Below are 24,617 nucleotides of genomic sequence, written 5' to 3' on the forward strand. Positions count from 1 at the left end.
AGCAGCCAATTCCACTTCACAGACAGTAACTTCCTTCCCAGTTAGATCCTGATCTGCAGCTCAAACCTCCTGCATATGGTTTGCTCCTTTTTCACTTCATCTCTCTGCAGGAGTTTGACCCCGTGGACACGACCAGTGCTCTGGTGCCTTCCCCAAGTGGCTGGCCCTCTTCTCAGTCTGCACAGTGCGTCAGCAGGGAATTTAATGTTGCAGCTGATCCCAGTTCGCGCCTCCCATGAAAAAGGTTGGCCTCACAACTGCAGCCCTGCTGAGGTCAACTCAACGAGTGCAGTTTGGAGGTAGAACCAGGGACCTCCCAACCAGGACAATGAGTGGTATCTATAACCATCAATTGCCTGTAAGTGCAGTTTGCAGAGTGACTTGCAGTATATGCATGTGCCAGGTTCCCTTTAGACTGCCAGGAAAGTGAGACGCAAGACAGTGGAATGGCCGTTGTGTGATCTTCCTACCTACCACGGCAGGAATCAGTGTGCCTCTTCTCAGACTGTGGCTCCCAAGTTGAGTGTACAAAAGATAAATAAAGGAACTCATGGTTTATCTAACTGGGCTAATATGCTTGACTTGACAGCCTAAGTGCCTTAACCACTCAATAGCTGATTGAAAGACATTGTATAAGACCACTAGGGAACAAGGCTGCCACTTATGTCAATTGCTTCTAAAAATAAAGACTTACATCCCACAGTGCTTTACAGCTAACTTTTGAACTGCTTGACTTTGAAGTGTAGGCACTGTTGTAATGTAGGAAACACAACATTCCATAAACAGCATTCTGATAAGTAACTGATAACCTGTATCAGAAATGTTGGTTGAAGGATAAATATGGGCCAGGATTCCAGGAGAACTCCCCTTCAAAGAGTGGTATGGGATCTCATATGTCCACCTGAGAGTCTAGACAAGTCCTCAGTTTAACATCTCATCAGAAAGAATGCAGCACTCACTCAGTTCTGCAAAGGCATGTCAGCCTAAGGTGCTGAAGTCTCTAGAATGAGATTTAAACCCATGAATTTTTAACTCCGAGGCGAGAGTTATACCATGGCTGACATCTGACTGGCCACAGTGGCAAGGGGGAGAGACACAGCTGGGTACAGTGCAACTAGATTCCGGTCATATACCCACCAAGTGCCCAAGTTCAGCAGGAAAACCAAAGCTGCAAGTCTTTTATCATGGATTGTTCAGTGGCCCAGAAAAATCACTGGTGAGCACAATATATTTGTAAACGAACTGCAAGACCAGTTAGTCTAATGTCAGGTGTAGGAATACTCTTCGGTTCAATCATTCAAGCTAAGATCAGCAAGCATTCAGCAACACATGAGTTAGTCAAGGACACCCACTCAGTTTTATATGAGGAAGGTATATTTGACAAATTGAGTAGTGTTTTGAAGAGCAGACCAATTGGATAGATAAAAGAAGTGCAGTAAATGTAGTGTATATAGATTTTCAGATCTTCAGATAGAGCCTCACAGGAGACAAGTTAGAAAAATTCAGACGTGTAAGAGGAAATCATTGTCTTCATGTGTGTCTCCACTTGAGCGTGATGTCTACTCAAGGTTGTGAGTTTCTGTAGTGGGTCTTCGTGCAACTGAACAGGCCGATTTCCCCAGCCACATATCTTTGGGCAGATGGGGCAGGACATTGCACGAGGTGCTGGGATGTGGAATGCAAGGATTTCCTTTTCTTTCCTTCCCTGTCACCGCTCTGCCTCATTGTGACTCAAAGCGCGTTACAGCTTGATGGACAAGTTGCCACCATTTTGAATGGCAGGTCGCAAGCTCCTCCCAGTCATTTATGTCAACGCTTCCACATTTCAGAGAGAGCTTCAGAGTATTTTTGAAGCATTTTCTTTGTCCTCCCCTGGAATGCTGGTCAATTGAGAAAAGCGGACCTGATGGCGGGGGGTGGAGTTTTCACCCATCCAGACACTATGTCAAGTCTATTGAAGCTGATTTAGCAGGAGTTTTGCCGCAATGTTTGTCAGACTGGCTTCAAGAAGGACACTAGCATTTGTTCAGTCCTCCCATTGAATCCGGAGGATGCGGCTGAGGCATTGCTGATGGAATTTCTTTAGCGCTCTTATGTGTCTCTGATACAGAGTCCAGGTCTCGCTGCAATTCAAGTTTGTGATGACGACAACTGCTCTGTACACTTGGACTTTTGCTGACTTGCAGAGGCCTTTGTTGTCAAACGTTTGCTGCCATAGTTTGTAGGAGGCTGAGCTGGCGCAGCTGATCCAGTGCTCGATCCCCTCATCAATGGTAGCCTTTTCAGAGAGGTGGCTGCCAAGATGTGGGAAATGTTCATCATGTTCCAGAGTGTCTCCTTCAACATATATGGGAGGGGGAATATTTGGTGCACAAGGTGTGGTTGATATGAGTTTTGTAAGGGGAAATGTAAGAGGAAGCAATGCCCCTTTATAGGGTGAGCTCTAAAGATCCCCATAGAATGCAGTCTCCGTGCATTCGTGATTTGATGAAGGTCTCACTGTAAACATCCTTGAAAAAGTTAAACCCTGTTGAGTGAGGTGTAACTTGATTTTTTTAATGGCGCACACAGCTTCAGAATTACTGTTAAACACCCTCATTGGCCCTGAAAGCAAATTTTATAATTGTGGATAGCCAAATTTCATGATTAGAATCAATATTTTCTTTTGAAAAACTTGCATTGTTGAAGCTTGTTTATCTTCTTTCTTAATCCAATCATCATCTAAGAAAAATGTTAGCAATGGGTTAAATGCTTCTAGTTTCCTGTGTGTGATGGGAAATTTCGGCTGTGAAAAGAGCCTTGAGACACTGGGACTATTTCCAGAGAAAGCTAAAAGAAGATTTAATAGAGGTTTGTAAAATTATGAATGATGCTGATAGTAAATGCGGAAAGGCTGTTTCCTGTGTTTGAGAAGTTGGTGGTTGTCATCAGTTTAAAATGGTCACTAAGATGATGAGGCTCTGAAGAAGAGTCATACCGCCTCGAAACGTTAACTCTTTTTTTTTCTCCACAGATGCTGTTAGACCTGCTGAGTTTTCCCAGCATTCTGTTTTTGTTTCAGATTTCCAGCTACTGCAGTATTTTGCTTTTATAGAAGGATTACCAAAACCTGCACATCAAAGTGTGAGGTTAAGATATATAAAAGACTTTTGAAACACTGGATGTTAATAGGTAGGAGGCAGACATATGTGATGCTGCATTCTGTAAATAAACCAGCTATCAAGAAAAGGAATGAAAAAAAGAAAATGCTGGAAAAACTCAGGTCTGTCAGCATCTGTGGAGAGAGAAACAGAGTTAACGTTTCGAATCCATATGACTCTTCTTCAAGAGGAGTTTTTCCAGCATCTGCAGTATTTTGCTTTTTATTAGGAGAAGGTTTTATCTAGTTTCATACTTCACCATCTGACTTGGGATTCATTTAACAGAGGATGTTGGCTGATAAAGTCTGGATGGTTGCATGCTCCAGGTGCACTCAGGACAAACAGCTTTAAGCTTAGTGAGCACCTGGGTTTCCAACCTTACTTAACCAGGCCCTAAGGTATCAATGATGGAGGAGATGTAAAAAGGTAAAGCCTACGGACCAGAAGCTTGTGTGGTTCTTCCTAGTTGTTGCCCGGGTTACTACTTAGGCAGACAGAAAGAAGGTGGAGTATATTTCTGCTTGAATTTTAATACTGAGTTAGCCAAAAAAATATCCACCTCCATCAGAATCAACCTCTGTCTGCCTGCCGAGGGAGTCAGAATTAGTTAGAGAAGAACCCACCGCTTCTCATCAGTACCATTTGGCTTTAGAGAAACTAGGAATAGCACTGAGTGCGGTGTGAATAACAAAAATCTCTCTACCATTCCACTGCAATACTGCAATTACCGAGCAGAGAGATCGTGTGAAATTGATACAGATCCAAGCTGAAGAGGTCAGGAGAGCCCAACTGACATATAATTCTACTTGATTAAAAATTGAAACAGCTCCCAAACAAGAGTTTGATGTGCTTCTAAAATCAGCCCCTATTGTGCAGAATGTATATTTTACCAAGTGTATATTTTCCCCATTATTTTCAAGTGAATAGACTTCTAATCCAGGTCAACTGTGTTGAATATCATGATGCACTCTTCCTTCGGGAAGGAGGGAGGAGGGTCCCAGAGAGAAGTTGTTGTGAATGCACAGTTCAAGCAAACAATCATGTTGTTATGTTATGAGTGCTGCATTAGAGAGGAAGCTAGTTTTACTGTAGAAAGCAATGTCTATCTTCCAGCCCACAGTGCTGTGCTTGTAGTCACTGTTCAAGTGCCCTAACCTAGCAGGTCCCACAAGATCGGTCACCCAAGTGATTTCATGTCTGCTTGTTTGCCTTTATTGAGAGCTAGAAGTTGTGGGAATGACACATTTGGCATGGAATAGGCCAGCTAAGCCTCTTGAGGTAGCTTGGACATGGGGAGCCCATGAGGAGCTGTATGCAGTGTGATACTTTACTGCTTTGGGACCTGTAAACGCCAAGGAATGAAATGTGCGTTTCTTTACGCAGGAGGTTGAGAGATGTGGAATTCTTATCAAAGCGAATAGCCCAAGGAGAGAGCTTTGTATCTTTTAAGAGAAAATTGGATGAATGTTTGAGGCAGAGGACAATGGGCATCTGGGCATTAGGATTCATTTTGGAGTAGTCTATCAAGAGCTGACACAGACACAATGGGCCGAATGGCCTTCCTCTGTGCTGTAACCTTACATAGTTGTAAGGATCTTGCAGGCCGGGTTCCTTTTTTTATTGTTGTTTCAATTGTCATTTACCAGTCACAATTTCTTCCACCATATTCCAGTTTTCTCTGTTGCTTTCACCAGTTCCTAGATAATGCTTAGATCAGCAAAGCACTTTGTTGTCATTTTGGTTTTCATGTTTTTAGCTTTCAGGAAATATATAATAACAGACCCCTGAGAGTGAGTTATTGGCTGGAACTGAGTCTGGGGGATTGAGTGGTTTATACATAAAATGACAGATAGCAGAGAGTGAGTTACTGGCTGGAATCTAATTGAGTCATTCAGGTGCTTGATACATGTAGAATGACAGACATGAGGTTGAGGTACTGGCTGGAATTTAATTTTACTTCAGATTTAGTTTCTGATCTGTAGAATCAGAGAGAAGAATAAAGATATCTGTTTATAGATAGGACTTGAGATTTGATCATACAGGACTTGGCTAATGACTTTGAAACTACTGTGGGTGTACTGTACAAATTCTTTGTATGAAAAGATATCAGCTAATCGCCTGTAGAGTGTAAGAGTTCCTTCAGAATGCAGGCTGAGATGGAAGAGATGCTACACTGAGGTGCAAGAGTACCAGCATGGGCAGGGACATGAAAATGCAGTGGGATTAGTTTGTACAACTATTTGACATTATGTTAAATGAAGAACATACAAAATAGGAGCAGAAGTAAGGCATTCAGCCCCTCGAGCCTACTCCATTCTCCAACCCTTATTTCCCATATTACAATTTTCCCCTCTTACCTTGTCTCTACTCTTTGTTATGCCACAACTTTCCACATTTGATCCCTTGCCTCCACTATTTAGTTTAAAATCCTCTCTACTTCCCTAGTTGTGCGGTTCACAAGAACACTGGCCCCAGCACAATTCAAGTATAGACCGTCCCAATGGTACAACCCCCACTTACCCCAGTACTGGTGCCAGTGCTCCACAAACTGGAACCCACTTCTCCCACACCAGCCTTTGAGCCACGTGTTCATCTCTCTAATTTTATGTACCCTATGCCAATTTGCACACGGCTCAGTTAATAATCCAGAGATTATAACCTTCTGAGTGAATTGTGAGTGGTAGTGAATAGGTGTCATGAGGATTGGGCTTCCAAAACCTGTCGATTGTAGGAGTAAGGGAAAACTGAGGGAGATCAGGGGCAGTTTGCAGCTCTTTGAACCCATGAGTTAGAGAAGAGATAGGGTGAAGACTTTTTGAATCCAGTACAAGAGGGTGCGGGCAGATGGAGTTTAGCACAGTTTGATCTTAGGAGAGTTGACAAGAAAATTTAGAGAATTGATTGTAGTTGTCAATAACATCCAGAGAAACAAGATAAGTTGGAATGGGGAGAGAAGTTGGAGGTTAGGATGATGAAGGGCTTGCATGTCTAATTTTTTTTCTTGTATGTTCTGCTCAGGTGTGCACAAGAAGAATTAATGTCCCAGATACAGGACTGTGAAACCAAGACTAAATTGAAACCCTAGATATATGGGTGTAAAAGAGGGATCACATAAATGTTCCTGAATATTCAAGCAGGGCTCGGGGTTTGACCTTTAGTAAGAGCTAGGATTTGTTGTGGGAATTAAATATTTGGTACGAAGCAGGTTAACCAAGCCTCTTGAAGGTAACTTTGGTGTTGGAGTAGATAAGAGATTTACATTTGAAGTCAGTCCCAGAGGACATATATGCGTTGTATGACTTGTCTGGTGTGGGATCCCTAAATACTGAGGAACTCAATGTCCATTTTAAGTAACCTCTCCATGACTGGGAAGAGCTTGACTAATACTGAGAGCAATGAATCCCCACTGTTGACCATTTGTAGCACCATGATCCATGGCCGGATCCATGATGAGGATAGCTCCCAATATGTGAATGTCATGATTTTATTCATTTGTTGGATGTGGGCATTGCTGGCTAGGTCAGCATTTGTTGCCCATTCCTAATTGCAGTTGAGAAAGTGTTGGTGAGTTGCCTTCTTGAACCATTGCAGCCCATGTGCTGTCTATACATCCATGTGCTGTTAGGAAGGGAGTTCCAGGAATTTGACCTAGAGACAGTGAAAAAATGGCGATTGTATTTCCAAGTCAGGATGGTGTGTGATGTGGAGAGGAACTTGCAGATGGTGCTGTTCCAATGCATCTGCTGCCTTGGCTCTTCTAGGCAATAGAGGTGACAGGTTTGGAAAGTGATGAACTGTGTTCAGAATCTAGACATTTGATCTAGTGAATTGATCCTGTAAAAGGTCCAAGTGTCTAGAGCAGTATACTTTGAAAACATTTCATAGGAACATAGGATAAGATAGAACAGACAGCGATTTGATGGCCTCTTCTGTATTGGAGCAGCCTGCTATGCGTTGGCCGCTTCTATATTATAACAGACTGTGATTTGATGGGTTATTTCTACTGTAGCAGACTGTGACCTGTTTCTGTAATGTAATGGACTGTGATTCAATTGGCTGTTTCTGTACTCTTGTAAAAAGGGAAGATTATTGAATTTTTTTTAACTCATTTTCAGGTTCAAGAAAGTGCATCAGCCATGTTGACTTTAGCAAAAAAACTGAAGCGTGAAGAGGGTATGAAAGGGAGAGGCAACACAAATCCAGGGACAGACTCATCCCGTCGTGTGTCCATTAGAGATAAGCTGCTCATCAAAGGTGCGTGACTCCTCTCTGCTGCTCTTAGTTTATGGTTTCTCCAATACCCCCTGGCCAAACCAAGACCAACCCACACATTTAAAGGGTGCGGGACAGTGTTTAACAAGGTTGTAATTAATTCAAAGGGTTTGTGTGATTTATTTTTTTTTTAAAAGATGCTGATGTGAATATCTTTGTGCTATTTCAAGTATTTTTCTATGGTGGAAGAGGCCTGTGAATGTTCACACATTCCCACGAATCTTATAATAGAAGAGTTAATGTACCAGAGGGAAGGGCTTCAGTGGGAGAGATAATGTACCAGAGGGATGTAGAATGGTTCTGTGATGATGGCGGGGCGAGATGGCGCACGGGTTTGTTGAATACCCCACAGCATCATTGAATTTTCTGCACTGAGCAGCTGAGTGACAGAAGGTCTCTGACTTGACTCCTATTTTGTGTTGAATAAACTGACATCAGCTAGGAAGGAGACAGAGCCTCAGAGCTGTAGGTTACGAATGTGAAAATCCAACCGGATCCCTGCCCTTGATCTCTACTCTGTGTGTGTGTGTCTGTGTGTGTGAGAGAGTGTGTGTGGACACTAACTGTCTAGGGCCAGATACCTGCTCCCGGAATCCCCTCTCGGAAAGGGGATCCTGGGAAAGGGGAAAAGTTCAATCTGCAGTAGAGCTTCTGTTTGTGAATTCCAGAGATGGTCTGCAGTGAGTTTCATAAACCTCCTTGTTCTTATGTTAAACTTGCTTTTGATTATCTGGTAATGGTAACCCAGAAATTTCATCACGTGGATAGTTATTCAGAATCACCCGCTGTACCCCAACGCTTTTCTGAACATTATGTAAGAAATGGGAGCAGGAGTAGACCACATGGCCTGTCAAGCCTGATCCACCATTCAATATGATCATGGCTGACCCTGGGCTTCCAGTACACTTTTTCACCCGCTTCCCATATCAGTTGATTCCCTGAGAGACACGTTCCCCATAATTGTCTGTTGGAAAGCGCTCAGCCTTTGTTGCAATCCCTCTTAAAGAGCAATAAATCTGCATGTTCTCATATTAAATTTGAAAGGACAAATGTAATGATGGATGATGAACTGCTGTGTTGTTCAGAGGATTGATCAGTAAGGTAGCATCCCAGATTGTCATCCTTGGTTCTGGCCCTGCACACAGAAGGCTAGCTAATGTTCTTAATGTTTAGATCGTGCTTGCGTTGTTTATGTTTTCCAGCTCTTTAAGCACATTTGAAAATAGCCTTTTCCATTGCTGTGGCTGCAGTAAATTAGTGTGTTGGATCTGTGTTTGCAGGTCCTTTAGGAAAGAGGTTGATAGATCAGATGATTGGGCCTGTAGCGGGCTCCATTCACAGTGCTCTGTTAAACCTCAGCTTTGGCTCAATGATGACACTGTCACCTCCTGATCAGAAGCTGTGGGTTCAAGCCACATTCCACTTGAGCGAATTATCCAGGTGGACACTTCAGTGCAGCACTGAGGGTATTGCACTGTCAGAGGTGCTGTCTTTTGGATGAGCCTTGGACCTAAGTAAGAACGGCTACAATTATGATGGTACCAGAAAGGAGAGATTACAGCTATCGGGAAAGATGGAACAGGTTGGGCCTTTTCTCTTTAGAAAGCACAAGACTTGGAGGTGACCCGATAGAGGTCTTTAAAATTATGAATGGGTTGGACAGGTTAGATGTGGAGAGAATATGTCTGCTTGTGGGAGAATTCAACACAAGGGGCCATACGTAGGAGGTAGTTACTAATAAATCCAATGGGGAAATGAGGAGGAATTTCTTTACTCAGAGTGGTTGAAATAGAGAAGTCAATCTCATTCTCATAGGAAGTGGTTAAGGCAAATAGCTTAGAAGCTTTCAAAAGGAAACCAAACAAGTAGGTAAGTTAAAAAGGAATGGAAAATTATGCTGAAAGACTGAGTTGATGTAGAGAGAGAGAGAGGGAATGGGAGGAGTATAAACACTAGCACAGACTATTTGGGCTGAATGGCCTGTTCCTGTGCTGTACATTATATGTAACTTGAAGAATAACAGGGAGTCCCCAGTGGCTTGGCTGACAGTAATTCCTATGGGGAGACTCTGGTGATGGGTGATGTCATTGGACTAGCAATCCAGGGCCCCAGGCTAATGCTCTGGAGACATGGGTTCAAATCCCATCACAGCAGCTGGTGGCATTTAAAACCAATTAATAAATCTGGAATATAAAGCTAGGCTCAGTAATGGTGATTATGAAACTATCATCAATTGGTGAACCAGATAGCGTTTTTACAGCAATGTTCTTTAGGGAAGGAAATCTGCCGTTCTTGCCTGGTCTGGTCTACGTGTCACAGACCCGCAGCAATGTGGTTGACTCTTAACCACCCTCTGAAATGGCCGAGCGAGTCACTCTGTTCAAGGGCAAGTGGAAACAGACAACAAATGCTGGCCTCACCAGCGACACCCACATGCCATGAAAGAATTTTTTTTAAAAATCATTAAAGCAGATCAGGTCTTCTATCTCTTTGCTGTTCACATTTTGGCTACTGTGTTTCCAACATAATAACAATGACTGCACTTGAAAAGTATATCATTGGCTGTGAAGCCATTTGGTTATATACTGGAGATGTGAAAGGCATATGTGTTCATATCTAGCTGTCTGGAGGTGACCAGCCTGTGTTCACACTCTCTGACCTCCCCACACCATATGAACACAGGGTAGAAATCATACTTTATGGTACAGGACAGAGCTGCTCCTTTAAATTGGTAATTATATTGCCCAGCATAGCACTGATTCAAAATCTGCCAATTTACCTCCTCCTCATCGTTATTCAGTGACTCCTGCTGCATTGAGAGTGGCTGCTGAGTGAGTGCCCATCTTTACAACACTCTCGTTTCAGATTTGGGTGGTCAAAGCCTGTGCGACCATCCCCCAGCCAGGGATCGTCTCTCTAGGGCAGACGCTAGGAGTTTAGAATCAGAAGACAAAAAGCAGTGGGAACCTTGAGGCCTGAGAAAGCATTTCTCTGTTCAGCACTCCTGGGAAAATATCCATCTGTGAGCCAAAAACTTAAGCTGCTGCATGTCCATCTGTCACTGCTGAGTTTCATTACATATAAATTATGGGAAAAGGCTCCAAAGCCTGGCTCTGTGTCGGAAATGCAGAATTGAAGGGAATAGGAATTAGTAACTCCAGACTCTCTGTGGAGCCATCCTGAATTAGATTCTGTTTTGAGCCATGTGCCCTCAGTGCTTCAGAGCTCAGCTGGGGTTTCTGTCCATGTGAAGAAGGATGCAATTAAAATTAAAAATTGGCAGGGATTTCACTGCTACTAAAGGCTTGAGGTGGTTTTCATCCTGTTTATGATGTGCATGTTGAATTCTCTGGAAGCCCATGGTGTGAAGTGTGAGGAACAGGTTAGATTTTACACTGGAGTGTATGGGGCGAGTTGTGACTTTATGTAAGGTTGTAGATTGTAAGACGCAGGTAAATCAACTTTTGACTTAATTTAATGTTCTTAGCAAGCTTTCAAGCTAGGGCCTTATTTGGCCCTCGTGAAGAATACCTGGCCACATCTTGGCTTTTAGCCAGAACGTGTGCAGTTGTACAAAGATTAGTATAAGTGCCATTGATGGCTTCAGTTGGTGTTTTGCTGTTGATGGATGTGAACTTTAGCTTGCACACAGCTGTACAGTGCCTGATCAAGAAGGGTGAAACCTTCTCCATGCTTTTTCAGTCAAGGGGAGTTACAGTGAGGTGAAGCTTGTGACTAATGATTTGGAACTCCTAGTATGTAACTGATAGATAGATAGGCTTCTTTCAGCCCATGTGCAATCTAGGATCTCGATGAGATTGGATTTATGGCAAAAAAGGAATGCTTACAAGGAGGGCTCTGGCCTAAAGCAACAGGTTACTCAGTGCAGTGAAGAAGAAAAAATAGTGGCGATAGTAGGAAACTTTATGGTCAGGGGAGGTGGTGGCGCAGTGGTATTGTCACTGGACCCGTAATCCGGAATCCCAGGGGTAATACTCTGGGGACCCGGGTTTGAATCCCGCCACGGAATTTGAATCCAATAAAAATCTGGAATTAAAAAAGTGATGACCATGAAACCATTGCCGTTTGTCATAAAAATCCATCTGGTACACTAACGTCCTTTAGGGAAGGAAATCTGCCATCCTTATCTGGTCTGGCCTACATGTGACTCCAGACCCACAGCAATGTGGCTGACTCTTAAATGCTGGCTGAGCCAGTGACGCCCACGTCCCACGCACGAATAGAAAAGAAAGTCAGGAGCATAGACAGATCCAATATAGCATGCTGTTTCCCTGCATTTCCCTACAGAACAGGCGGACAACTTCTGCAAAATGAGAGAGTTGTGAGAGGGTATCAAAGAGATTTAGAATCATAGCACAGCTCAATAGGAAGCCGTTCAATCTGTCAAGTCTGTGCCGTCTTCTTTTGACGAGCAATCCAGTTAATCGCATTTCCCAACTCTTTCCCCACATCTCTGCATTATTTTTCTCCTGTACGGTTTTTTTATTTGTACTTAAGATGTGAGTGTCACTGGCAAACCAGCATGGTCCATAAGAAGGTGATGGTGAGCTGCCTTCTTGAACCTCAGCAGTCCATGCGGTGAAGGTGCACCCACGGTCAGATAGGGAGTTTCAGGATTTTGACCCAACAACAGTGAAGGAATGGCGACACATTTTATAGTGTGTGACTTGGACAGTAACTTGTCGTTGGTGGTGTTCCCCTGTGCCTGCCCTTCTAGGCAGTGGAGGTCGCAGTTTGGAAGGTGCTGTCTTAAGAAGCCTCAGCAAATTGCTGCAGTGCACCTTGTAGATGGTACACATTGGGAGTGGATGGAATGCCACTCAAGAGGATTGCTCTGTCCTGGATGGTGTCAAGCTTCCTGAATGTTGTTGAGCTGCACTCATCCAGGCAAGTGGAAAGGCACTCCTGACTTGTGCCTTGTAGATAGTGGACAGAATTTGGGGAGACAGGAGGTGAGTTAGTCACTGCAGAATTCCCAGCTTCTGACCTGCTCTTGTAGCCACAGTATTTATGTGGCCGGTCCAGTTCAGTTTCTGGTCAATGGTAACCCCCAGGATATTGATGGTGGGGGATTCAGCGATGGTAATGCCATTGAATGTCATGGGACGATGGTTAGATTCTCTCTTGCTGGGGATGATCATTGCCTGGTACTTGGGTGGCACAAATGTTCCTTGCTCCTTATCAGCACAAGCCTGAATGTTATCCAGGTCTTGCTGCATGTAGGCACAGACTGTTTCATTATCTGATGAGTTATGAATATGCATTGTGCAATCATCATTGAACACCCCCACTTCGGATCTTATGTTGGAGGGAAAGTCATTGATGAAGCAGCTGAAGGTGGTTGAGCCAAGGACACTACCCTGAGGAATTCCTGCAGTGATGTCCTGGGGCTGAGATGATTGACCTCCAGCAACTACAACCACCTTCCTTTGTGCTGGTATGACTCCAACCAACGGAGAGTTTTCTCCTGATTCCCATTGGCTTCAATTTGCAAGGACTCCTTGAAGCCACACTTGGTCAAATGCTGCCTTCATGTCAAGGGCAGTCATGCTCTCCTCACCTGGAATTCAGCTCTTTTGTCCATGTTTGAAGCGCGTTGTAGTGAGGTCTGGAACCAAGTGATTGTGGTGGAACCTGAACCGAGAATCAGTGAGCAGGCTATTGCTGAGTTAAGTGCCACTTGATAACATGTCGACAGCCTCTTTCGTCACTTTGCTGCTGATCGAGGGGAGGCTGATTGGTTGGATTCTATTTGTCCTGTTTTTTATGGACAGGACATACCTGGGCTGTTTTTAACTTTGGCGGGTAGATGCCAGTGGTGTAGCTGCACTCGAATAACTTGGCTACAGGTGTGGCTGGTTCTGGAGCTCAAGTCGTGAGCACTAGTCTTCAGGATGTTGTCAGAGCCCATAGCCTTTACTGTATCCAGTGCATTGTGGCTTCTTGATAAATTGTGGAGTGAATCAAATTAGCTGAAGACTTGCCTGCACACTCTGAATGTCTTGTTGCAGCCAATTAGAATCGCCCTCGCTGTTTGCTGCTGTTACTCCAAGTTGGTATCATCAGCAAATTTTAAAATTTTACTTTTATATTGCAATATCCAAATAATTTACATAAAGCAGAAGCAGCAGTGGTCCTAACACTAATCCTTCTGGAACATCACTGTCTACCATCCTCCAGTCTGAAAAATAACCATTTATCATGGCTACTTTTTTCTGCCCTTAATTTTTTTAATCCAATTTGACACTGACCCTCCTATTCCATAAGCTTCAATTTTGTTAACCAACCTTTAATATGCTAATTTGTCAAATGCTTTCTTAAAATCCATATAGACAACATTCACTGCATTTTCTTCATCAACCTCCTCTGTTAATGTATAATATAATATATAATACAGTATATAATCTGGGTTAACGCTTCAGTGCAGTACTGAGGGAGTCTTTCGGAGATGTTAAACCAAGACCCTCCCCACCACCACCCCCCTCAGGTGGATGTAGAAGATTCCATGGGACTATTCAAAGAAGAGGAGCAAGGGAGTTCTCCCTGATGCCCTGGCCAATATTTATTTATCCATCAATCAATATCAAAACAGATTGTCTCATCATTTTCATGTTGCTTTTTGTGGGAGCTTGCTGTGCACAAATCTGTACGCCCCATTTGTCTACATTATGCTATTGACTGCATTTCGAAAGGACTTAATTGGCTGTAAGGGCTTTTGATAGAGATGAGGACTGGTATAAAATCCTCTGAGACAGAAGTGAGGAGAAATTCCTTCACTGAGGGTTTTTAGATGCATGCAACACTTTGTCACAGGAGGTGTTGGGGTAGAGGCAGTTGCACCTTTCAATGGAAAACTGGATAAATATTCAAAGCACAGGAAAAGAGAGTCATGAGGATTGTGCGGAGGAGTGAAATCAGTTTTAAACTGCTCTGGCCATGAGCCAGGACAGATATAATGGTCTGAATGGTTTTCTTTAGTGATGTATACTCTGATAGTTCTTGTAGTGCATGTTTTATTCATTTAATTAGCGATTTAATGTAACGACCTTGCCAGCAGAGTGTCACTTTCCAAGGATTCTGCACAGCAGAGCTGGGAGGAAGTTTACTTCGGTAATTTTTCACCTGAATTTTTATATTTGATTCCTGCTGTTTGAATGGCTTTGTGACATTTCCTTGCCTCAGCTTCCAGGCCCTGGTTGCCTGGTCTCCCTCAGAGTCTGTTTATGGACTCCTGCATGTTCTTCACTTTCTTGGCCAGTGAATTTTTGATGAAAGTGCTGATTTGGAGATCAGATCCTCCCAGCCATCTGAAACCACGCTTTCTTTTGTCCGTGCCCCAGCTTCCCTGGCAGTGCATGGCACATAATGAAGGGCAGTAGGTTAGTCAACAACGATCTCCTATATGCCACCCTATCGAAGTCCTCATCTGCGTCCCTCACCGCAGAACTAGTCTGCCATGTTGCACGTCACGCACTATCCTTTACCCCTTGGCCTGGCTGCAACCCACCCATGCCTGGTGACTCACCATGTGCTGACCACAACTCTATAACTAATCTCTCCAAGGTCCTCACAGTGTCCTTTTCAGAGCTGTTGGTTGAACGAAAGGGATGGTGCATCCTCGTCACTTTTGTGAGTTAGCTGTTCCTCTTCGTCCTGCCTTTGCTAAGATTGTCCAAGTAGCAAATCTTCCCTATCTGAAAGGATGCAAGCAGAAAGAGAGGGTTGGAGCGAAGGGATGGGGAGAAAACAGGAGTTCATTGGTCAGACCATCTTCAGCTTCCACTTGACGCCACATCTCAGGATGTGGGTGAGGAGTGACTTGTAAGGGGGCGTAAGACTGTCTCTCCCTGTCATCCTGGACAGCCTCTGCTCTGTCAGATGCCACAGGATGCATTGCCTCTGGCCCCATGATTCAGAACACCATCTCCGCTGGGGCGCCCTCCAGCCCCCCCTCTCTTTTTTCTGTCATCTGCATTGGGAAATCTTCTCCTGCAAGAGAGAGGGCAGAGTGCTGGTGATTGTGTGGCACTGTGCTTGTGTGATGTGCCTGCCATAGCTGAATAGCTGGAATGTGCAGAGGCAAGGGGAGGCGGGTGTGATTCTGCCAACATTGTTAGGTGCATGTGACATGTGTCACAAGGGAGCGGCCGCCTGCTGGGGGTGGTGAGTGGAGAGAAAAGGCTTTGAGAGAGAGAGGCTGCCTGCCAGAGTTGGGGGGTGGGGGGGAGAATGGCTGCAGAACACCTTCTCCATCTGCAGAAGCAATGAGCAGGTTTCAGCACTGCTGAGAATTGACATGAAATTTCCACGTCTCCTTATACTTCCATTTAGTACAGCGAGGGGAAACTTGCGACCTCAATCTGTTAATTTAGACTGGAGCTGTGCACCATTTAGGTAACACCGGGGTAAGGTTTGAGGGGTCACATCTGCCAGGGGTCTGTTTGAGTCTGCAAACTGGAAAAAGACATCTGTTATATTATATAAAGCAGCCAAACGACTTCCAAAGAAATCTTCCCTCAAGTGATTCAACGGGTGTTGTATTATATTCTTTTTGTGTCTGCATAATGAACGACTTGCATTCTATAGTGCATTTTATGATCTTTGGCTGTAAGGAACTTTGGGATGTTCTGTGAAATACATTAAAGTGTAGTCACTGTTGTAATGAGGTAAATGATCAATTAATTTGGGGCAGTGCAGGATTAGGGAACGTAATCTAAAAATTAGAACCAGATCTTTCAGAAGTTGGGTGGTAGAAATTTGGAATACCCTTTCCCCCAAACAGCAATTGGTGCTAGATCAATATTAATGCTAGATCAGTTGTTTAAATTTAAATCTGAGATTGAGATCTGAGATGCAGTTTAAAAAAAAAAGGTGGTGACTGCACCCAGAAACAAGATTGGGAAATGGTGACGTGGTGATAATGTCACTGGACTAGTAACCCAGAGGCCCAGGCTAATGTTCTGGGGACATGGGTTCAAATCGCACTATGACTGAATTCAATTAATTCAACTGATTAATAAAAAAAAATCTGGAATTGGAAAGCCAGATTCAATAATGTGTCTTGGGTTTTATGACAATTGATAGTTCTATCTGGTTCACTAATGCCCTTTACAGAAGGAAATCTGCCATCCTTATCTGGCCTGGCCTACACGTGACTCCAGACCCACAGCAATGTTGTGACTCCTCTGTGCCCTCTGAAATGGCCTAACAAGCCACTCAGTTGTATCAAACCACCACAGAAAAGTCAGCAATCCAGTCCTGTCAACCCTGCATTCCTCTTCACTAGCGTTTGGGGGCTTGTGCCAAAATTGGGAGAGCTGTCCCACAGACTGAAATAGTCACACTCACAGAATCATGGCTGACAGCCAATGTACCACACACCACCATCACCTTCCTTGAGTACGCCCTGTCCCACTGGCAGCACAGACCCCCCCCCCTCCTTGGCCCAACCATTTTCAGCTGCTTCATCAATAACCTTCCTTCCATCATAATGGCAGAAGTGGGGTTGTTCGCTGATGATTGCACAATGTTCAGCACCATTCGTGACTCCTCAGATACCGAAGCAGTCCATGCCCAAATGCAGCAAGACCTGGACAACATTCTGGCTTGGGCTGACAGGTGGCAAGTTACGTTTATCCCACACAAGTGCCAGGCAATGACCATCTCCAACAAGAGAGAATCCAACCATCTCCCTTTGACATTCAATAGCTTTACCATTGCTGAATCCTGCACTAGCAAAATCCTGGCAGTTACCATTGACCAGAAATTTAACCGGACCAGCCAGATGAATACTGTGGCTACAAGAGCTGGTCCGAGACTGGGAATTCTGAGGCAAGTAACCCGCCTCCTGACTCCCCAAAGCTTGTCCATCATCTACAAGGCACAAGTCGTAAGGAACAATGGAATACTTTTCACTTGCCCAGATGGGTGCGGCTCCAACAACACTCAAGAAGCTTAGCACCATCCAGGCTAAAGCAGCCCGCTTGGTCGGTACCCCATCCACCACCTTAAGCATTCACTCCCTCACCACCAGCGCACAGTGGCAGCAGTGTGTACCATGTACAAGATGGACTGCAGCAACTCACCAAGCCCCCTGCAACAGCACCTTCTGAACCTGCGACCTCCACCGCCTCAAAGGATAAGGGCAGCTGATGCAGGGCTAAACAACCACCTGCAAGTTCCCCTCTAAGCCACACACCATCCTGGACTATATTGTTCTGTTGGAACTATATTGCTGTTCCTTCACTGTCGCTGGGTCAAAACCCTGGAACACCCTTCCTAACAGCACTGTAGCTTTCTAATTTGTGTACCTACGCCACACGGACTGCAGCGGTTCATGCGGTAGCTCACCACCGCCTTGTCCAGGGCAGTTAGGGATGGGCAACAAATGCTGGTGTTGCTAGTGAAGCCCGCATCCCATGAAAAAAATTTTTTAAATTAGGGCAACCCAATTTCTTGCTCATAATGGTTTTAGTGTTTTTAAGATCTATAAGTCTTTCAGATTCTGTAACATTTCAGTTCGAATGCCTCTGGCAGTGTAATCTGTGTCATTTTGAAGCAAATTGTTGTTTGTTCTGATACTGAATGCTGCCTTTAGCTTGTGCAGGAGTCAAAGGGAATAAAAAAACAAATTGGGAAGCTACAGTCGCTAAATTGCTAATGACCTGACTCCAGTGATGTGACTCACTCTGAAGGAGTGCTGACATTGGTGCATGATGCCCTTTTAAGGAAGTCCTGCATTTCGAAAGATATCAACCATTGAACAAAAGCTTTACTCTCTGTGCTTTCTGGACATGCACAATGACGTTCGACTAAATAATCTACCGTGAGGAGTTTGTCTAAACAGTTTGGCAAACACCCCTCTGCGATGAGTGATCAGTCTGGTAACCAGTCGTTAATTATGTCATTGTAATAAATTTGTTTGAGTTGGGAACTGAATGCACTAAATAACGATACAGGTAAAGCCCAGTTAGTTTACATGTTGTTCCCTCTGGGGATGTTGTGGTCAGGGGGGCAGCTTCTGATCACATTGATGAAGAGATGCCATCTGAGCCATGAGATGAAGAGGATTTGCAGGCTAAGTGATTTGCATGGATCACAGTACCTGTAGCCGGGCTTCAGAGCTGTTAGATTAAACCAGGCACAGTATTACTGGCAACCTGGGGATCAGGAAATGCAAAGAAGGCCCTGGAATGCATTTGAAACCATTTGCAAATCAGGATTATAAAACAACGGGTTTCTGCCTAGTTTACTAAAAGGAGCTCGGTTAATTGCTGAATGTAGCCTGTAAGTAAGGGACTCGCCAACGTGAGAATGAAAGTAGCTGCTGCCCAGTGTGAGGGCGTGTGATGAGCAGCCCTGTTACGTGTGAGCGAGATGATGTTAAGGACGACGGCCATGAAGTGGAAAATGTCGACCGCAGGCTGGGAGTACATGAAAGCATTCTGTTTGATTTAAGTTATTCGACCTGGAAGCACGGCATCCTGCTGGTTGACTGAGAGTGCTGTCCCATCCGTTTGATGAACCGGCTAAGAAGCCTGGCTTTACAGTGATGGACAGTGCATTAAAGAGCTCTTGATCTGCTTTTTTTACTTTCTGAAATTATGTTGTGGACATCTGATTACAAGTTCAATCTCCTGTCTGCTTTTTAAAATGCTGGGCGCAGCACTTAGGATAACCATTTGAGCTAATATTTCTTCAATTACTGTGAGTCATGCACTGGTGTACCATTGCCCCTTCAGTGGGAGATACAATGCACGAATATCTTTCAGCCTGACAGGACATTGTGCCCAGAATGCTGGCAATTGCAGCTGACCAGTAACTACTGAAGTTGTGTGCTGAATGTGTGAAATCTGAAATCCCATTGCAGCTTCCTGGCTACAGGATTTTATGCTCATTAGCTGAAACCTTCAGTATGATATCCTAGCCCTGAATCATGTAATATAAATGTTAACACGTCACGCCATGACCCTCTGTCCACTTTGCATATGAGACATTCTCTACAGGGAGACTGAGGAAGCAGCAAGTGTTGATTCATTCAAATATATGTTAAATTTCATAATATAACCTTTGGGGATAGACTATCTGAGTAATGTGACACTTAATGTCTTAATTATAGCATGCTTCAGTGGAACAGGTAACATTGCACCTATAGTTTCCAAAGCTTCACTGTTAAACTCCTAACAGCCAGTTAGTGAAGGAAACCACCAGAAATCAGTCTTCTCTCTGCTTTAGATTTATTCACAAAGTGAAACATTACAAGTATATCACTCCTAACACTACGACCCCACCAGCAGTGTCTCTTTAGATGGTTACTTGAGCACATATAATGAATGCCCTCCATCTGTATATCCTTAATTTATGCAATTAACGCCCAGTGGGATTTTCTTCACCTCATGTCTGAATTGTTGTAGAATAATTGATAGAGATTGAAAGCTATGATTCATCAACAACTCCTCCTATTCTTGTTGCATCATGCAACTACCAGGATGGCAGAAGTTGAACTAGATGGACTGTGGCCTTTTTTCATCTAGCATTTCTATGTACAGTTGTAAGTTCAAAACTTAGATAATAAACTGCTCTTGTATTTTATGATGCCTGATTAGTCCTAGGTATTTGTTATTCTGTGCATAAACCATTCAAACTCCTTGATTAGATTCCGGCCTGTAGCTTTACCCCAATTGGCCATTATTTTATATATTCCTGGTTATAATATTTTCAGAAGAGATAGGAAAGGAAAACAATGAAGAACAACTTGTAGTACTTTTTATGACTTCGGGTATCCCAAAGTGTTGTGCAACCAGTGAAATACTTTTGAAGTGTAGTCACTGTTTTGAATAGGTGATAATGACCAGATAATCTTGATTTTTAGTGATTGAGAATGAATATTGGCCAAGACACCATGGATTACTCACTAAACAAAAGCCAAATACTCCTGGTGATGGACACCTGAAATAATGCTGGAAATACTCAGCAGATCTGGCAGCATCTGTGGAGAGAAAAACCCAGTTCACGTTTCACGTCAAGGACCTTTCTTTCAGACATGAAGGAAGCTAGAAATGTAATAGGTTTTGAGCAAGTAAAACAGGGGAAGGAATAACAAAATGAGAGGCCTGTGATAAAATGGAGGGCAGGAGAGGTTAACTGACAAAAGGCAAAGGGAGTGGTAATGGTTGTATTAAAGAAACAAAAGATTGGTGCAGAGTGGGTGTGAACGGTAGAATAATGGACAGCCTGTCCAGGACCAAAAACATGAAAAACACAATCAAGATCAAATGAAAATAAACAAATGGGGTGGCGGAGGGAGATGGAGTTTACGGTCTGATTAGGCACCTTACAGCCTTTTGGATTTAACCTTGAGTTCAACAATTTCAGACCATAAACTCTGTTCCGTAAACTCTGTTTCCCCCATTTTGTTTCCTTCAGATTGACTGGAGTAACTGTTGTATTCCAGAAGAAAGAGAAGGATGTCCTTGTTAAAAATGAACCAGTTAGTCTAATGTCAAATGGGGACAAACTCTTAGAAATCCATAGTGCAAGATAGAAATAGTGAGCAGTTAGAAATACACTAATTTTACAAAGAGTGACAGCACAGATTTATTAAAGGAAAGTCAGATGGATAAGTGGAATGCAAACAATTTAATACATTATGGATTTTCAGAACGTGTTTGATATGATGTCACACTTTTTAAAAAATGCCTTATGCTGTAAAAGGAAAGGTAGCAACCTGAATAGAAAGGGAATAGTTGGGGTAAGTGAATGTTTCATCGTATAGGGGAAAACAGCCCTTCTCTGTGCAGTGTTGTGAACCTCCAATGGTCTTATGGTAGATCCTCTGATTAGTGGCTCATACTTGGCCAGGGCAAGGGTGAGGACAGAGAAGAGCTGGTATGCGACTGATGCCCTCGGAACTGATGGAGACTGTGACGAACAGAAATTGGGCAGAGAATTAAACTGGGGGCCAAAATCTGGTAACAGGATCCAAGCTGGTTGGTGAAGCTGAAACCAAGACACAGAGCTTTTCTTTATTGAGAGAGTTCGTTGACTTGCGCAGCCTCATTGCTCTCCTTCCACTCAACCCAGTGTCCCAACTATCCCCTATTTATATGTTTTTTTTGGATGATACCATAAGTCAATAAAATAAACTGAGGTGACAGCCCCTGATGGGGTACATCCCCTCTTTATATGTGCCCAATTAATATCCATCACCTATTTCTGTTAAGGTCCATTAATTACATTGTTAAGAATGTGATTTGACAAGACATTAACAAAATCTGGAGAGGGATTAGTAAAAGTTCATCTGTCTTGTTAGTTGTGCTGCCAGGTAACCTTTTTATATGGGGACATTTCATTTCAACTGGATATTAATACTGTGTCTCTCTCTCTCTCTCTCTCTTTCACCAGAGGTTGCAGAACTTGAAGCAAACCTACCCAGTAAGTAAAACACATTTATTTCTTATAACCTTGGCCTTAAAGTGAAATTAAGACGCTCACCATGCTAAATAAGCAGAACTTTTGTTGGACAGAAGGGGATATTGGGGAGCAAGCTTTGGGGGCTACCGGTTATAAGCTTTGGTTTTAGAAAGCGCTTCATAGCAATTGCGTATTTGGGCTATTTTTTGTTGATGGTTAGTTTTGGGACTAGGTTTTCATGGGTGCGAGTTTGACGCTGGATTTGTCCAGGGTGTGTTTTAGGCTGAGATTTCTGATGGTGAGTTTTGGGGGTGGATTTGTGGGCATGTGAGGTCAAGCACTGGGTTTGTGGGGGGTTTGAGGTTAGAAGGTGAGTTTATGGATTGGGATTCAAGGGGGTCAAGCTCCTGAGGGTGAGTTTGGAGGGCTGGAAGGCTGAGTTCAGAGATTCAAGCAGAGAGTTATGGGAAAGATGGGCACGAATTTGGGACACAGCAACACATTCACAGATTTTGGAGAGGAAAGTGAAGTTGGAGATACGGCGCAGAATTTAACTGGGTTTTCCGCATGTCCATCCGAACGGTTGGTTGGAAGCACACCCTCGTCGATCCCGGCTGCCCGCTCTGAGGATTGTTAATTGACTGGAGGCAGTCATTCCATTCCTCACTCAGGAGGAAGTCCTGTCTCAGAGAGCTGCCGGTCAGTCTGTTTGGCCAGCAGCCCTGCACTCCTAGCCGCGCCGCCGGAGCTGTGGCCGCTGCTGAGACTACAGGTAGTCCCCAGATTCTAAGTCTGGGATCCCAGGATCAAGGTAAGTGCAGGGGTCTTGGAGCACAGAAGGGTTAGGAGTGGAGGCCTGAGGGATTTGGGAAGGGGGTGGGAGCCATGATGGCAGGGTTAGATGGGGGGGTGGCGGGAACACTCGAGAACTGGAGCGGGTGGACCTTGCAGGTGGGAGGGCCCCGATCTTGAAAGGGGAACAGCAATGAAGATGCCTTCCCCCCACCACCCTCTCTTCTGTCCTCAGCTCGAGCAGGGTGATCGGGGCTTCCCTGTTCTATCCCTCCTCCTGCCAGCTGAAAAATTGCAGTCAGGTCGAAAGTGGCCCTTAATTGGCCAATGGAGCGCCTCCATTGGGTTGAGAGCGGGCCACCCTAAGCTTCTCCCACCCTCCCACCCCCAAAAAAATGCAGACAGATTGGGGGCGGGCAGGGAGGAGTGGGAAGGCTACCAGGGAATTTTATGGACCCCCCCCCACCCGTCTGCAAACCTGCCAGCATGGGACCATAAAATTCTGGCTCAAGGTGATAGTTGGCAAGGGAGTGGGTTACTTGAGGAGAGGGTAATAATGGTGGCTTTGTGTGTGTGTGTGTGTTGGGGAGGGTGCGGGGGGTTGGGGGGGTGCGGGTGCAGTACCTGAAGAAAGAGAACCATTTACAATGTCAGCTCGCTTGATGGTCAGGGAAGGAAATAAGTTGTCAGCAGGTTAGTGGGATTAGGGTCAAGGAGCAAGAGGCAGATCTCATGGACAAGATGAGATTCGATGGGCAATGGAAAGGTTGAACATAAGAGAGAAACTAGAGAAATATGTAGGTTCAGGCTAGAACAGGGAGAGGTTCGGCTTAGTGGGCGAAGTGTAGGAGAAGCAGCAAAAGTGGCTGATCAGATGGTCTCGACCTTTCTGTGGCAAAGAAGCCTATGAGCTCCCACACTTGTTATTAGAGGTGAAGCGGAGGGAGAGGTGTTTAAGGAGATGGTTGATGGTGGAGAAGAGAAGCTGGAGGGATTTTCTTTGCTCTCTCCGGGGCGTTCCCAGGGTAGTGAGTGATTTTTGCATCGTGTGGTCCAGCCAGATCTGCCGATGAGTGGCTAAGCCATTGTGCTGCAGCTACAGTCAAGTCTGTGTCCCTTCATTTTAAGGGAGTAAAGATGGGGGCCATACCAGTGGAAATGACCGGGGAGGGGGAGGGAGAATAGATTTTTCTGAGGGCAAGAGCATCAAAGGATGGAGATGGGGGAAGCATATTCTTAGCTGCAGAAGCATAGTTATGAATGAAGGGGCCAAAGGCTACACAGCTAGCAACTTGAAAGCACAACTAAGCGGTTTGGGGGTAAACTATTCTGGATTGGAGCAGATCAGCGGGGTTGTAAAGGGGATAAGAGGATGTGGGTAGGGAGCAGAGATTGCTTTGTCTGTGACTGAGACCGTGGCAGTAGAGAGGGCTTAGAAGTTGGGCAGGGTTGAAGGGATTGACTGAGTGGGAAATATAGTTAAGCAAAATCTTTCTTCTGATTGGTTAAATGCCTATTTACTTCAAGGACCAGATCCTGCAGAACTTTGTGTTTGCATAATGGTTGTATTTTCATACTGTAAATAATTTGCCTGGATTTTTGAGGTGGCATATTTTGCTCCCACTAGTTTCTGTCATCCTGTGCCATCTGGAACCATACGTGTGACCATTGCCCTTGGCAAATATGTGGGGTTTATGTCATGCGTTTTTCAAATTTACAAAGAAGTAATCTGAATTTGATTAAATGGAAATAATCCGTGCATTGTGCGTGTGTTTGATGAAATGGAGTTTCAAGGTTACTGAGGTCAGGATTACCCCAGGTCATGAAATGCCTCGCTGAGCCTCCCTATCCCATGGATATCCTGTGGTAATATGATAAAGTTCTCTCTAATTTCCACATGAGCTTTCCTACAAACATCTGATTGCAGTTTAAGAATAACTAGCTGCTGTCTTCTTCAGTGCCTTGCGTCATTTAAACAGA

General features: G+C 44.2%; 1 protein-coding gene across 1 annotated transcript in view; it reads left to right on the forward strand.

Moving 5' to 3' along the window:
- The first annotated feature begins 7,254 nt into the window (after positions 1-7,254).
- The window catches only part of ube2f (ubiquitin-conjugating enzyme E2F (putative)), an 82,706-nt gene continuing 65,343 nt past the window's right edge, over positions 7,255-24,617 (forward strand). Inside the window, exons 1-2 of the mRNA XM_078551437.1 lie at positions 7,255-7,394; positions 21,837-21,866. Of these exons, the coding sequence (XP_078407563.1) occupies positions 7,277-7,394; positions 21,837-21,866 (148 nt within the window). The 5' untranslated portion in view covers positions 7,255-7,276. The remainder of the gene's footprint in view (positions 7,395-21,836; positions 21,867-24,617) is intronic.

Source organism: Cetorhinus maximus, chromosome 11, assembly GCF_964194155.1.
Source record: "Cetorhinus maximus chromosome 11, sCetMax3.hap1.1, whole genome shotgun sequence".
Classification (NCBI taxonomy): Eukaryota; Metazoa; Chordata; class Chondrichthyes; order Lamniformes; family Cetorhinidae; genus Cetorhinus; species Cetorhinus maximus.